The 16328-nt window shown below is 33.5% G+C and overlaps 2 protein-coding genes across 2 annotated transcripts in view; one reads left to right on the forward strand and one right to left on the reverse strand.

Annotated features, from left to right (window-relative positions):
- LOC111052990 (spaetzle-processing enzyme) overlaps positions 1–4844 on the forward strand; it is a 10040-nt gene extending 5196 nt beyond the window's left edge. Inside the window, exons 3-7 of the mRNA XM_022339820.2 lie at positions 134–379; positions 1076–1166; positions 2507–2700; positions 3146–3244; positions 4378–4844. Coding sequence (XP_022195512.2) covers positions 134–379; positions 1076–1166; positions 2507–2700; positions 3146–3244; positions 4378–4703 — 956 coding nt within the window. The 3' untranslated portion in view covers positions 4704–4844. The remainder of the gene's footprint in view (positions 1–133; positions 380–1075; positions 1167–2506; positions 2701–3145; positions 3245–4377) is intronic.
- A 5626-nt stretch (positions 4845–10470) lies between these two features.
- Positions 10471–16328, reverse strand: part of LOC111052989 (mucin-2) — a 105309-nt gene continuing 99451 nt past the window's right edge. The window contains exons 4-6 of the mRNA XM_039426082.1: positions 15841–16059; positions 14016–14234; positions 10471–12760 (exon numbers count right to left, since the gene is read on the reverse strand). Of these exons, the coding sequence (XP_039282016.1) occupies positions 12197–12760; positions 14016–14234; positions 15841–16059 (1002 nt within the window). The 3' untranslated portion in view covers positions 10471–12196. The remainder of the gene's footprint in view (positions 12761–14015; positions 14235–15840; positions 16060–16328) is intronic.

Below are 16328 nucleotides of genomic sequence, written 5' to 3' on the forward strand. Positions count from 1 at the left end.
GATATTCTAAATGTAATTTGAAGAGAATAATCGTGAAATCATCATAACTTATGCTGTTTGTTTTACTACTGTTTTAACAGACATTTAGACGATACTCATAATAATAATAAATTTTTTTGTGATCATTTTTCAGTGTACCAATACTCCCTGGCTTCATGTAACGCTACATTTGCGCTATCACTAGGAATAGGAAAGCAACCAACGAAGCAGCGCTTAAAAAAGGCGCTGGACCCAACAAAGCACCGCCATTGGGCTTTGGTTAACAACAATGGTTTCTGTGGTATCAGTCACAGCCAGAGAATCATTGGAGGAGTCGACGCTGGGATAGGAAAATATCCGTGGATTGTTCGCTTGGCCTTCCAAATACCAACAAATCAGGGTGAGAAACTTATAGACCACTTACTGAAATTGCAACAGAAATGCGTGCACTTGCATTAAAAAGAACAATAAGAAACAATATTGACGAATTGCATATTATATTTCATCAAATATTGTTGGTCTTAACAGGTTTAACATCAAATTGTTGGTTGGCTACAGAAGTAGGAATCTCATACTTTTGATAAGGATATCTCTTCAAGTTCAAAAGACTTTGCAAAAGGAGCTTTTGTGTAACTCAGAATAGATCTATGGATAATTCCACAGACCGCATCACATATATTTTATCAAATTGTTGTCTCAAACAGAAAATTGTTAGTTGTCTATGAAAGTAGTGACCTCATATTTAACGATACCTCTCAAAGTTCAAAAGACAAATGAACCTGTGTGTAGTCTATACTAGATCTGTGGATTGCTTTTGATAACTTCAAATATTGATAATTACAATTTTCCTTGGCTTTTAGAAAAATAGAATGAAATATAAGTTGAAGTAATTGAAGTAAATTTTAAATTACAAAACATCATTAAATGTATTTATTTATTTACTCCATACTCCTAGTAAGTTACTAGGGTATACATTATCAAAAACAAGTGAAAGATATCCAGTTATTATTGAGAGTTCTCACAAAAATGAGAGAAAAGTCAATGCAAAAGTGAAATATGTCATGAATGATGTATACTTGATTATCGATTTTTTCAGGTGATAGAACCATTCTCAAATGTGCTGGTTCAATAATCACGAAGAAATACGTAGTAACAGCAAATCACTGCTTCACCCCATACGATAAATTGTGAGTTCAAAATAATTCAATATTTTATATAGGCTGATATAAAGATAGCAGTGTACAACTTCTTCAACACTTTGCTCTTCTCCGCTGGTGCATGGCATTTAATTTATTTATTTACAAAGGCAAATTTCTAAAAATAATTGAAAATAGAAGCATTCTATTTCTTGATTATGGATGTGAGCTACTAAGTGATCATCACGGCTTTATATAGTAAAAATTGAGAAGAATCTAGAAAACTGTAATGTGAAATTCTATACTACTCTCTCATGCAATACAACAATAAAAAACTCAACATTGGAATAGAATGGGAGATGATAATGATAATATTATTGGGTAAATTATCATATTCATTTATGAATAGAAATGTCAATCCTGGAATCCAGGATTACGGCGAATTTCTGATACTTCGAGATCCCGCTATTGACAGGACTAAAAGTATCCAAATTGTGAATTTCAACACCAACACCTTATTGATAATTTCAACATAAATATTTATTATCAATTATTAGAGAATTTATTTAACCACTAACACCTCCAACTAGAGAATTATTCACTACAAAATTATTCATTCTAATTATAAATTGGGAGATTTGTAAGTTAATTCATGATTTTTTTTAATTAGTACTTGTATCAACCATGTGTCAACTTCTTTATATTCTAGTGTTCTATAATATTAATACGGTTACAGCGTTACAACATAACTGTGTCTTAGACTTGATGATCTTTGTTGTAATAAGCACAACTGGAAACGTTTGCCAGTTCTTGCAATATTTATAACGTATGTCTCGGTATGCAGTTACTACAGTTACTATTATATCAAAATCTTTGATATAGTTACTGTTGCAGTTACCACTCAGCAAATCAACTCTTTAGAAGAAGACAAGAAGTATATCATTCCAACTAGTACTTCATTCTAGATATAATTATTCATAAAGTCACTTTCTCTAATTATTCATCCATCACCTAGTTTTATATTTCTTCTATTTCTACATCAATCTTCCTTCTATATTTTTGCGCATTACTTCAACATGTTTGACTTGAAATACTGTGCATCTCAAGTTGAGGTGAAGATTAATGAAACTTTTTTATCATACATGGAATAAAGATGAATTGATACCTAAGATATAATTGAGAATGCATTCAAGTTAAGGTGAAGATAGAAACTTCTTATCATACCTCCATACATACTCTAATGAGTCTTTTTTTATTTAGGGCTACTTTTAAATATAAATAAAAATTACTAATCTAAGTACCCTTTTAAAATTTTTGAATCACGACATGTTTTGGCTATATAATTCCATTATCAAGAGAATATCTCTAATGAATTTCATCAACTGTTTCAGGTCTTTTGTTAGAGCTGGTGAATATGATGAAAGGACCGATCCTGACTGTGAGCAATCCAACCCTGATGACTGTGCTCCTGAATTCATAGATTACAGAGTACAGAAAGTCATCAATCATAAAGACTACAAGGAAGGTGTCTCATTTGTAAATGATATAACATTGGTCAAAATAAAGGGCCAATTCGAGTTCAATGGTACGGTAATAATCTTTCATAAAAATTTAACTTTAAGAGTTGTAAAATAATCAACAATTTTTCATTCTCTTGAACTTTTGCACTCATCTTGTGAAGAAATTTATTCATTCAAGTGGTTTTTACCAGATATATCTTGATTGTATTTTTTCAATATAATGGTCTTCTAATGTATTAGTCTACTACTGTAGAAAAATAAATTTGATAATTTTTGCAATTGTGTAAAAATTGAGAGGAAGGTGAACTATTCAACAAAAATTCTTTGTAGGTACTGTTTTGGAATATTCTGAGCTGTGTTTGTTAAATTTCCAACATAGTTAATATTTGAAAAAATACCGATGCATTGCCTGCATGGATTTATACCAGCTCTAAATATTCACATCCTGAGCAATTTTTATAGAATAGTTTTAATTGCATCTATCTCACTATTACCTTGAACATTTTTCAGAATACATAATGCCAATCTGTCTGGAGTATGGTAGTTTACTGGGGAAAAATTATATTGGCAGTAATGTTGAAGTTGCTGGTTGGGGAATTTTTGATATAGGTACGTAATTGCTTCAACAATCCTTTATCTTCTTCATTCAATTCATATTTTTGCTCATTGGGGGTTTGGTAATTTTTTGTGAAATATTTTGCACTTGATTTGCTAATAATAATTAAATAATAATAGTTATTATTGAGTTTGAAGAGCACTATCACCTTCAAAATCATTTTCCAATCAATCATGATATCAAAACCTACCAATGATTTCGTACACTATTATTGTGAAAGATATATTAAATGAAATACATCCAATAATCAGGCATGTGAAACACTCAATACATTTTTAGATTTGAATAATACCTTCCTTGTAATTGAAAAATCAAAGAAACGTTCTTGACATCTGAAATGAATCTAATAAAACTGAGTATAGGCTACGGTATGTGAAGAGCGGTGAATAGAAAATTTCTTAATTATTATTCTTCAGAAAATGTATTATTCAACAATAAATTTATCATTACAATTCCTTTGATTTATTTTTCCAATTTTCAATTCAATTTATTTTTACATAATACTTCAGTCCAATACCTACATCATGAAGGTGAATTACAGTATTTTTTAAATCTCAACATAATATGAAAGGGGATTAGACTAGAAGAAGAAGAAGACTAGGCCTTTCGTCCATGAATGGATGAAAATTCACTCATGTACTATTGGATTGGTCACACATCGATTAGTCAAGACAAGACTAGTCACGTTTAGTCACAATACTGTACATTGTTGCTTATGACGCAATTCACACTGATTAGTCATTGCAATTAGACATGACTCCATAAGCAACATGGGAAGTATTGTGACTAAACGTGTCTTGTCGTGTCTTGACTAACTGGTGTGTGCCTAGCCTTTACTTTACATCGAATTAGCCCTATTGAAACACTTTTATCTTCTTGGCTATTCATTTGCGATGTTGTGCAAATTAATCTTAGTTATACAATACTGATTCGTTGTGGATATTTAACGAAATATGATATTATTATTATCATCTCACTTTTGTTCTCAGTTTTTATTGTACTGTTATGCTATTATATGTCATTAAGGCACGTTCTGGAATTTGCCTGTGAGCATCTCTATGTTTCTATCTTTCTATGAGATTTATGAATAAAACATATTTAAATAAATGAATAAATAAATTTGCAGTGAAAGAAGAGGTACACCCAGTGTTGCAGCGAGTAACCATTCCCGTTATAAACTCGGAAGTGTGTCGTGATCGAATGAAGAAAGCGACGTATGTGGAGCCTTCCAAGCAGATCTGTGCGGGCGGAGTGATCGGCAAGGACTCCTGTGGGGGCGACTCGGGGGGACCCCTCATGTCTGCGCAGGTGACAGACGGCAGACCGCCGCGGTACTTCCTCATCGGTGTCGTGTCCTTTGGGCTCAAGGAATGCGGCAAGACAGACATGCCCGCCGTCTATACTCGGGTGTATGCATACCTGTCTTGGATATTGGACAATATTGACAAATAATGATAATTGTGTAGGCCTACCGTACATAATTCACATATAATATGAATTTTTATTAATTTATTTTATTATAATGTATTGGATACCCATATACCTACCGTTTATACTCGGCTGTATGCATGTCAGTCTTGTACTTTGAGCAAACATGAACAAGAAATTTTGAATATTTATTTTTCTATTATTTAGAAATATTATCCTATTATTTAGAAAGATTAAAAACTAAATCCAATTATAAATTCATTCAAATGTACGGCTATTAGCAATCAAAAATGGTGTATCATCTTATATCCTCATATTTCAAAAAGGTTATCTCTATTATGTACAGTATTAAAATGGATACAATTATTTGATTTTAAATTGAATATTGGATATTAATATATGCCTATCGTTCATAGGTACTCGGATGTATTGAATTGGATAAAATTTTATTCATCAAATACATATGAATAGTGTCACTTGCAAAATGTATGGAAATACTAATGCTTTGTAATAATAATGTAATATGTGTATGCATATCTGCTTTGGATTTTGGAAAATGTTTGAAAATGAAAATTGTGTAGGCCTACCTTATTAAAGTCTCATTACATGGATTGTTATAAATTTATCACGGTTATTGAATATTCATCAACTGCGATATCACAACTATGCCTGCCGTTTTATCTGGGGTGTCTGACTTGGATATTGCACAATATTGAATAATGAAGATGGTGTATCAAATTCAGATGAAATAATTATGTAATGTTATTTATTATATATTATACTGCTTTATTGAATATTCGTTTGTGACATGGCAACTTTGCCTGTCGTTTTTATTCTGGATTATATTCATACCTGCCTCGGATTGTATATCAATAGTATTAGCAAATAAGAATTTATTTATTCATCTAACGTTACAACACCAACTCTAATTAAAAGTTGCGTGCTTCAAAGATTACAATACAACAGTTCATGAGCGAGTTCTCCAACCCAGGGGCTCACTAGTTATTATATGCATTCAATTATTATTTTCAATATTCATATAATTATAAGCTAGTGCATAGCCCATAAGCAGAGATAACTACTATATTTTTAGTGCCGGTTGCAGAAAAGCCGGTTAAATTTTAATCGTAATTAATTCCACGAGAACCAATCAGAGAAGCGGTCTTTTCAAAAAAGCTTTCTGTGATTGTTTCTCGTAAAATTAACCAGGATTAAAATAACCGGCTTTGTGCAACCGGGTTGTTTATTCTATGGACATAATTAATTATAGCCTAACTTAGTATGAAAATTCAAATCAAGAACCAGTTTAAAGATGGCAGATTTTCCAAGATATCGATATATTGGTCTTCTGACATATCGAAAGCATTATATCGATGGCAGAAAATATAATATGGTGAGGAAATATCGATGTAGGTATTGTTTTATACGATTTATCGAGGTTCAAAAATCGATTTCAAAATATATCCAGACATCAACCTGAGTATTGAATTGATACTTTAGATTTTAATTTATATTCTCAAAGTGTACGAAAAATGATGAACATTTATCGACGTATATTAGGAATATTCTTTTCCTACAGTTACATCGAAAAGTGGCCATTGCTGCACTGATTACAGAACGCAAAGAATCACTTTTCCGCTCTAGTGCGGGAAAAATTTTTCTGCACTCCAGATTTGCAACATGGCAACGTAAAATACTTAGTAGGTTATATGGAGCAACAGTGCAGCAAAATCAAAATGAAGTTGGTAACAGTGACTGCTGTGGCTGCTATAGTGAGCAGAGGTGCAACCAAGCACAACGCGCTAATTATTAGTATTAGATATTATAACCAAGGACAACATCTTTATTCAATTTGACAATAAATTAAGGTTTTTATCAATAATAAAATTACACAGAAAAACATTTGATGCATTTCAGGCAATTTTACCCATAATTACCCACTTTTCATATTCAATGGTAACTGTAGGAAAAAGTTAATGTGAAATACCGGTACGTGCACAAAGTTCCTCTGCTGCACTCAAGAAACCATTCCGCCCTCGCCTATGGCTCGGGTGTAAACGTTTCTTTCGGTGCAGCAAACTGTCACTTTGTGCACTAGTTGCACAAATAACTATTTCCTACAGTTACGTTGAAAAGTGGCCATTGCTGCACTGATTACAGAACGCAAAGAATCACTTTTCCGCTCTAGTGCGGGAAAAATTTTTCACTCCAGATTTGCAACATGGCAACGCAAAATACTTAGTAGGTTATATGGAGCAACAGTGCAGCAAAATCGAAATGAAGTTGGTAACAGTGACTACTGTGGCTGCTATAGTGAGCAGAGGTGCAACGAAGCACAACACGCTAATTATTAAGTATATATTATAATGGAGGACAGCGACAGCACAGTGCCACCACAGCACACACCACACAGCTGCCCCCCGCCATTCAAACACTACTAAATTATTCAGGCAATTTTACCCATAATTACCCACTTTTCATATTCAGTGGTAACTGTAGGAAAAACTTAATGTGAAATACGTGCGCAAAGTTCCTCTGCTGCACTCAAGAAACTCAAGAAACGTTTCTTTCGGTGCAGCAAACTGTCACTTTGCGCACTAGTTGCACAAATAACTATTTGAACCGGTCTTTTAATATTTTGCAAGTAGCTCATTCCTCATTGATATAATAAATTTATAAATTATCAGACGGGGGAAAAATATCGATAGAATCGAAAAGTGATGTTGATGGGTCGATATGACAAAGGGCAGAATTGTTATCGATATATCGGCAACTGAATATCGATATTTATCTCGATAACCCATTGCCATATCGATTATGGTAATTTGGCAAATATCGAATTATCAAAGCTCGAATGTTGAAGCGTTGAAGTTTGACTTTGAAGTCTGTTTGTTTTTATTTTCACGTGTGTCCGTGCGTGTTTTGGTTTCGTTTACATTAAAATTACAATTAAATAATTATCAATATTTTTCTCTTGAACCCAGTCACTCTTTAAAATTGTGTTTTTGAACCTTGAAGTGTCCGAAATTTTTATTTGATATATCACTGCATGATGACGATGAAAAAGGTGCCGGTAACTGGTAAGCTTGCAAAATAATCATTTTTCAAGTTTAAGATATTGCGACTATTAAATGTGATAATGCTTTTATCATATAAAAAATTCCCTATTTAAATTTGAATTGCGATTAAAACATTAACTTAACTTACCATGACTTTAACCTCCAAAGATCGGTTAAAATTGAGCGACTTAACCTCAATGTTATAACCAGAAAAAACATAGGCTATATAATAATTATTGTAAAACTTCTATATTTCTGTGGTTATAACCATCAAGAAAAATAATAATGGACTAAAAATTTGTATTCCTTATTTGAATAAAAAGCGAAATAAATATTCATCAGTTTTACTTGTTAATGTACTGTATTGTATGTTTTTCTTATTATTCTGTTTCTTTAACATGATTTATATCAAACCAAATAAATATTCATTGTTAATGAAGAAAAATAGTTATAATAATATTCTGACATCTTTTTTTATTACAGATGATAGAGAGAATTGCAAGACTTGCATAATCTCGAACCCCACTGCTCAATCAAACACGGGACTGCAAATTGAAAGATCCCCCTGATACATGCAAGACAGAATTATGAGCAATGTGGTCTTATTCACCAAACCAGAATAATCGGGGGACAAAATGCAAGTTTTCTTTGGAGACCTACTATCCATATTATGTTTAGGCCTACATTACATGTAAGTTAGCTCTATTTTTTTCAATACAATTATAATATATTGATGATAATAGTTTTTTTTTGTATTTGGTGTAGACCTGCTACTGGTTCAGGTGTGGCTCATTTTTGGGATTTTGGATTTGGACGTTCTTACGGTGTATGTCCATATGGTGGAGGCAATGAGGAGGGTTTACCTTGGTTGATTTTTTTGTGGCTTGGTAGAGTCTGGGAAATGATAGTAAATAGGCATAGTGAGGTCTACGTTATAATGACAGTGAATAAAGATAGAAGAATAGCGATGCCGATTCTCTGCATTATTTAATCATATTTCTACACTGTCAAAAGCATAATTGGCACCGTTGTGGACCTAGAAAAGGATAGTACCGCCGGCTTTGTCGAAAGATAAGACAAGGATAGCAAAACCGAAGTTGATCACATACTGTCATTATAACGTGGACCTCACTATAGAGTCTATATACTATTCTTGGGGTCTGGGTCGGGGATCTTTGCGGAGAGTCACTGGTAGGAGGTTTCCCAAAGCCTGATTCGCTGCGTTTTCTGTACTCCAGATGCCGTATACAATGAGTAGACGGGAACAGTCTCTCTTTGTGAGGATGTCTCACTGGAAATCTCACTCGTCTCATTTAAAATCATAGTAAAAATGTGATTTTTCCAAATGATTGAGGTAAAGCACACTTCAACCTGAGGTAAAATTATCCCTATTTAACACTCAAATGGTATTTCAAATAAAATTTTATTATTCTTTTTTCTTGATTTTCATCCCAGTGCCCTTGTAGTTTTGAGTGGAGCTCGGTTTCCAGATATTTGGAATTTACACAGAATTGTATGTATTGTCTATGAATAAGTAAATAACATACGCGATGCAAAACATCCAAGAGGATCTATCTTCAAAAAAAAACTCAAAAGAATATAATAGGGCTCAGTAAATATTATCATTTAAATCAATAGGATTTAATAAAAGAGGTAGCATAAGTAGCAACAGAGTAATCACTAGAATGCAGCTTGATAATAATAATGAAAACGGAAATATTGACTAGATAATAACAGATTGAATAAACAAAACATACAATTAACAATGAACAGATTAAATAAACAAAACATAATCAGCATAAAAAAAAGATTAGAAAAATAAATTGAAGCCACTGCTGAATCAAAGCAGTCAAACTTGACTTTGACTGCTGAGTCAAAGCAGTGAAACTTGACTGCTTTGACTCAGCAGTGGCTTCAATTTATTTTTCTAATCTTTATTGTATTTTTTGATGCTGATTATGTTTTGTTCATTCAATCTGTTAATTGGAAAAATAATTTATTTATTTAATATGTTTCAAGAGAATCTTTCGAAAGAGCCAAACATCAACTTTGTAGCATATTGTCTTGCAAACAATTTTCATAGTTAGAAATGCAGGAATAGTTTCAAATAGATGATGTATACTTTTTTGCTAATTATCAGCATCCAACAACTTTCTGAACAATTCGGGTACAAGAACTCTTGTAAGATTTGATAGCATTTACATGTTCAGTGTCGATTCATCTATCTATAGTGATGTCCCTTCGAACTGTCAGCATTGATTGAATAGGAAACATTGGTGTTATTAATACTTGAAACTGTTGAAACTGGCATTGTGAAGTAAATCATTATACCTTGTGTATGGTCCTGGGCAATAAGAAATAAATTCAGTCATTTTAATAGAAATATTTATTCTGGCAAAAGCCAAGTTCTAATAATTACAATTATCATCTAAAAGTTTGGAAAACATCATCCATATAGTTATATATACAAAAATAGTCTCATAATAAATAACATAAGGTAAGTAGACAACTGTAGACTTGAATGAAATACGACGCTATTTCTCGATATCTGAATTTTCATTATTGTATTAGATTTTAATGTCATAACTTATAACATATTATAAAGAAGGCCACTAAAAATATTTGAAAACTAACATGATAAGTAACAGTGTATTGAGCGAAGCTCATCACATTTAAAATGTTTATAATCACAACACAATAAGTTTTGGGACTCAAATTATCATGTTCTGTAATTTTTTTCTGAATCTATGCTTGGATTTTCTGTTTTAGTCTTGAATTGAGTTCAAATCTGTACGATGAGTAAATTGATATATTGATTATTGCTTCAATAATATGATTTATAAATAAAAAGTTTCAATCTTGAATTTTACAGTCTATTGTTTTACATGCAGTACTGACCATATAAACAGAATATGAATTTATTTTTAAAAATATATTGCGTTTTTACACTCAGAAAAATATAAGATAAAGCATTAAATACAGTAATAACATTTTAAATAGTAGAATAAAGCTATGAGAGTTGGCAGTGTGCATAGGATAGGATTTAGTAGTTAAATCTCTGCAAGTATCATCTAAAATAATTCTACTTCAAGTTTAAACTTATCACACTTAGTAATTCTACTACTCATTTGAAGAATACTATAATACTGTACGATCTTGGGATGCAGATTGTATCTGCTCTGTACTTAACATTATCCATAACATCTTGAAATTATCCCATTTCTAATATTAGATGAAGATTTTTGAAAATCAAGTCATAATTTACAAAATCTTTACAAGAGTGATAAATTGAAAAAAAAAAACAGCTGGGCAATATAGGAGTTGAGACCATTTCCAAATAATCCCCAACAAAAATCATATCCTATAGTTGTCATGGATCAAATAGTTATCTTTAACTATTCAAATAGTTTTTTTTTTGTCAAATTTGAAAGACCACAATATTTTCTACGATAGTTGTCATGATTTTTGGATTACCTCAATAAAATTGTTCACAAGAAAACGAAAAGTCCTTATAATACTGATATCTCTTTCCTTTTTCATAAATCATTTACATAACACTCAATTCGATTGTTTCAAACATACAGTCCGTATTATTTCAAGCATTGATCGTAGATGAGAAGGTTATGATCAACGGTTAAAATATTACACGATTTGATGAATTATGAAACTGGTTCAAAAACTAGATGATCAACTAGATTTTGGAAACATCTATGATTCAATTGGTTCATAATACATCGTAAGTTCAAAAGCAGGAACCACTAACAACGTTTAGAACACTTTTGTATTTTAAAGAATCATATAAAAAACTAGTGATAACATAGACATTTTTCAGATCTCATTCCTGATCCAATCATCTTCCAAGTCATGAATCATAATGTTGAAATTAGATTTCTGATCCTCAATCGTTTCCAGTGATATTTCACTGTATTTGACGAAGATACTCACAAAGTAATATAGGACAAAATAATAATCTTTGACCCTTATCGTGTCCAAAAGCATTCAATTTCCAATTTTAAAGTTGTATTTTACTTCCCCAACGAAAAATACCCACAAATGATGTTAAAAGTCATATTTGCTGTCCAAAATCGTTGAAATGATGCCGGTATTTAGTCTTGAAAAGGCATATGATAATTTCAACTACTTCTCAATGATGCCAGTATCTAGTCTGTCGGCTAAATGATGCCACTATTTTTAGTCTTGGAAAGGCATATGATTATTTCAACCACTTCTAATTTTTTCAATAATGGATAGTATAAATACTAATAGATAATATTGCTAAATGACTCTTTTTCTGTTCAAACACCTTTCCGGTGCTACAACTATTAATACCCATTACTTTTTAAGGTCACTTTTTCCATTCCAAATAATCTTCAATGTCGTGTGTTTTTTTTCTAATATCTCTTTTAAAACTTTCTCATTAGGGTATTTCTTGAATAATTTTTTTTTGAAATTGTCTGTTCAGGGTAGCAGCCGTGGATTGAACCGTCCCATATGTAGGATCATGCCGGTTGGATTGTGTCGAACAACATAGAGGAACGGCCGGTCAAATCTCAACCGTGGATTATCGGTGGGGATCCGTGCCTGGCGGGGCCTCAACGCTAGCGGCAAATGTGAGTAGTCATCAGATAAATATTGACTGTCGTCGCCGAATAGTCTATGTTCCTTCCTCCCGACTCGTTGCGGGGAGATGGGGTAGGTTTCGGTGTGATGTCGGGCGCCGATCGTCTCCTCACCACATGTGCTGAACGTGTTGATCTGCACCATGTCGGAGAGGTGCAGGTCGTTGGAGAGGCCGTTGAGACCCTTGAGGTCTGCGCGACCGGCGTCGAAGAGGTCCTTGAGACCCATCCGCCGCAGGGCGCCCGTCACGTTGAGCACGGACCGGTGTGAGAAGCGGGGGATCTGCAGTTCGAGCCCCGGACGCACCAGGAGGCTTCGCAGCAGGCGCGACCAGCCGCCGCGTCGGTAGGAGGTCTCGATCAGGCGCTGCTCTAGGCGGGCGAGGCCGTCGCCTGGCGCTACCTGGTGCCCAACAAAATAACAATAATTGCATTTTAGATATGGAAATATCAGATCAACTAATGGCGTTTAGAAGATTTGAAATATCGCCAAGATGTTTTCGAATACTTCAAAATACTTCGAATATTGATAGAATATATGATTGAAAAAATGGTTACATGAATACACTTGAAAAAAATAAAATCTACAGATGGTAATTAATGAGAAATTGCATTTATTCAAATGCTAATTAATGAATAATTATCATTAAACGAAAATCTAAAATAAATGCTGTAAATCATCCCGAAGACTTCTGCTACTGCAAATATTGACAACTGGGTTAACAGTTAGATGGGAATTCGATGAGAGCTATTATTAAAAATTAATTTTTGGATAGTAGCTCTCATCGAATGTCCATCTAGCTGTTAACCCTGTTCTCAATATTTGCAGTAGCAGAAGACTTCGGGGTGATTTACAGCATTTGATTTGAATTTGAAAGTTTTGATAATAATCAAAAGATAGAATGTTTTTCAATGCTTGAACTTTTTAATACAACTATACATTTGAACCATGGTGACCTAATATTAGAAACCCGGCTACTCCAGATGAATAAATCAAAGACCCCCAAGACAGTTATGACCTCAGACAAAGACCCCAATAATGACTAGAATAATAGATTAATATAACATGGGCAGCATCTTTATCTGTCTCTAAGCGTCTGCCATTGGATATCGGTAGTGAGATTGTAGCATAAATAATGGAACAATCTAGAGTCGTTCCTCGTTCAACAACAAAAATATTGCTTCATTATCTGTGGTTGTAGGCTTTGTTTGAACAAGATGTTTCTAGCAAAGTATCGTGATGAATTATCAATTTATTATGAACTTAGGCTTTAATATAATATAGATTTGCAGGGTGAATGTGCATTCAATAACATATAGATTGCTCTTTTATCTGTAGTGGTAGGTTTTGTTTGAACAAGGTGTTTTATGCAAAGTATCATGATGAAAGTTAAATTATGAATCATCAATTTATCATAAACTTGGTTGGAGGGAAAACGGTGTATCAACACAAGGTGTTATCGCGGCGGGCGGCAAAGGTGGAAAAGTTGGAATTACGTTCCTAGAAGCACAAATAATAGCTATATAATTCAACATTTTCAATCTTACATACCTTACTTGTTTCCAACTACTATCCTATCCTATCCAAACTCATTGGTCTTTTGCCAACGTTTCAATCAATCAATCAATAATTTCCCTGTTAGAAATAGTTTGCTCACCTGTCCCTGTTGCCCGGGCAGAATGAAGAGCGTCCCAACGACCGAGTCGGCACCGAGACAGACGGCGGTGGCGTCCAGGCCGGGCTCGTATCCGGCCAGGAAGTTCGATCGCCAGACGGCGGCTGGAACCGGAACTAGGCGGCGCTGGCGCGTCGACGGTCGCACCACAAAGTACATCTCGCCGTCGCGACCCTCGGTCGACGCGTGCTGGCAGTCAGTCTGTGTTAAATATAACTGGGTTAGAAAGTGACTAAACAAAAATAAATCTTATCAAATAACCCAGTAGGGCCCCCTTACACTGTCATTTATGTGGCCATAGATATTTGACCAACTTTTATATAATAATTGAAATTATTGATCAACGTCTTATTCTCTCAATTATGGAGAAGTACCACAACATCTCATCCCTTACAATCACATTATTTAAAAGAAATAAAAATAAAAATATAAGTCCTCTTTTTAAAGAGTAGCCCTAACGAAAACAAATCAAATTATTCTATCTACTAATATTTGATTCCCGATTAAGGCAATGCACACAGCAAAATACATACGTATTCACACAGACGAACACCTCAGGAGGAATTTTTTCTCAGTCTTTCTGCTGATGTGTGCATTCCCCTTGAGATCTGTGTCAGACTATAGAATAGAATTACTGCATTCATTTTTTCCTTAGAGATCGAAGTTGAACATTTGATAAAAGATAGTCATCAAATATCGTTAATCATCAATGTGACCAGATGTGATATGATTATTCATTATATGACTTTAGATGAAGTCCTTCAAGGAATTAATGAGGACTTCAACAACTTGTACTTCATGGGTTTATTCTAAAGCAATAATTTTGTAGGATACTCAAGGAAATGGCCACACAGAGACCGATCTGCTATCATAATTCATTATTCGATCTGAATCTATATTCCAGATATCTATTTATATCTTAATGAATTTTGATCGTAGATATCAGACAGCTCACTGTGTGGTTGGGCCCTTCATGTATGCCTAATTTGTTGTAAATTCTGGGTTTTTAACGTTTTTATTCAGTAATACATCCCACTACATCATCCCTTCAGTTCATAAATCACAGTCATCTCACCCATGTCCAAATTTAGAACTCATGCGACCACCTTTCTCTGCCATTTTTATGGTGAAATCAATTCCATAAATGGTTCAGGGGAACTACCAGAAATTGGTGTTTCAGTCAACTTATTTATTTATTAATTCAAATACCTCTCAATATAGTAAATCAAACTTCCTGACTGCTGTAAAGTTTTATAAAACAATCTCAAGGTTCCGTTCATTCCATTTCACCAAAACTTTTCATTCTTAATTCTTTTTCCGCGATTTTGAAATTTTAATTTTGACTATTTATTTTTGAATATCATGTTCAGTTGTCAATACACTGTATTATATGAATCATCCCATTGATACACTGTATCTGAAGGATGTTATTATTTATCTTTCTATTTTTATTGACAGAGATTATAGTTCATAAAAATCCAATATTGAACAATAGTTCATTTTCTGAGCAAATCTAATCTACAACTTTCATCTAGTATCATATTTAAATCTAGTATAATACAAATATGCCACTTTATAGTAGTATTACTGTAAATATCGATTATTCCCAAGGTAGATAGATAAACTGGATCAATAATAATAATAATAATTTATTATAAATGGCTATAGGTAGATATAATGCATTATATTACTGTAAATATCGATTATTCCCAAGGTAGATAGATAAACTGGATTAATAAATGGCTATAGGTAGATTTAATGGATTATTCTCATTATATTATTACCTATTATTAGCAGTTAATTATACCTGGAATATATTAGCCGAAAAGGCAGCCAGCGGTGGTCTAAGACTCAAGCTGGATCCTCTGAGGTATTCAGGAACTCTGCCCAGTGTTTGGCGTTTGATGAGCAGATTGGTGCGCCGCCGCAGAATGTCCCCAATCACGTTGAACCCGACCTCCTCTATGTGACCGTCGTAGTACTGCTGTGCTCGTTCCTTGTAGAAGTCCAGGATCTTCCCTTTGCCCTGGAAAATAGAGATGTTGCTGTTGATTTTTCCTTGAGATAAGTGTGTAATATTGAAATATAATCTTCGTTGCTTAGAATATGTGTCCTAGCACTAGATTCTGGAGGGAAAGTGATGTTCCATGTTCGAAATATGAGTTTTTTTGAAAGACCAGTTTCAGAATAAGTCTAGTTAAGCCAGTTACACACACATCAATTTGTGGACGTACGATTTTGCCCGTCGTTATCAATTCTATTAGATCAATCATAACTTGGCGAATAAATGATATG

Source organism: Nilaparvata lugens, chromosome 4, assembly GCF_014356525.2.
Source record: "Nilaparvata lugens isolate BPH chromosome 4, ASM1435652v1, whole genome shotgun sequence".
NCBI classification, from domain to species: Eukaryota; Metazoa; Arthropoda; class Insecta; order Hemiptera; family Delphacidae; genus Nilaparvata; species Nilaparvata lugens.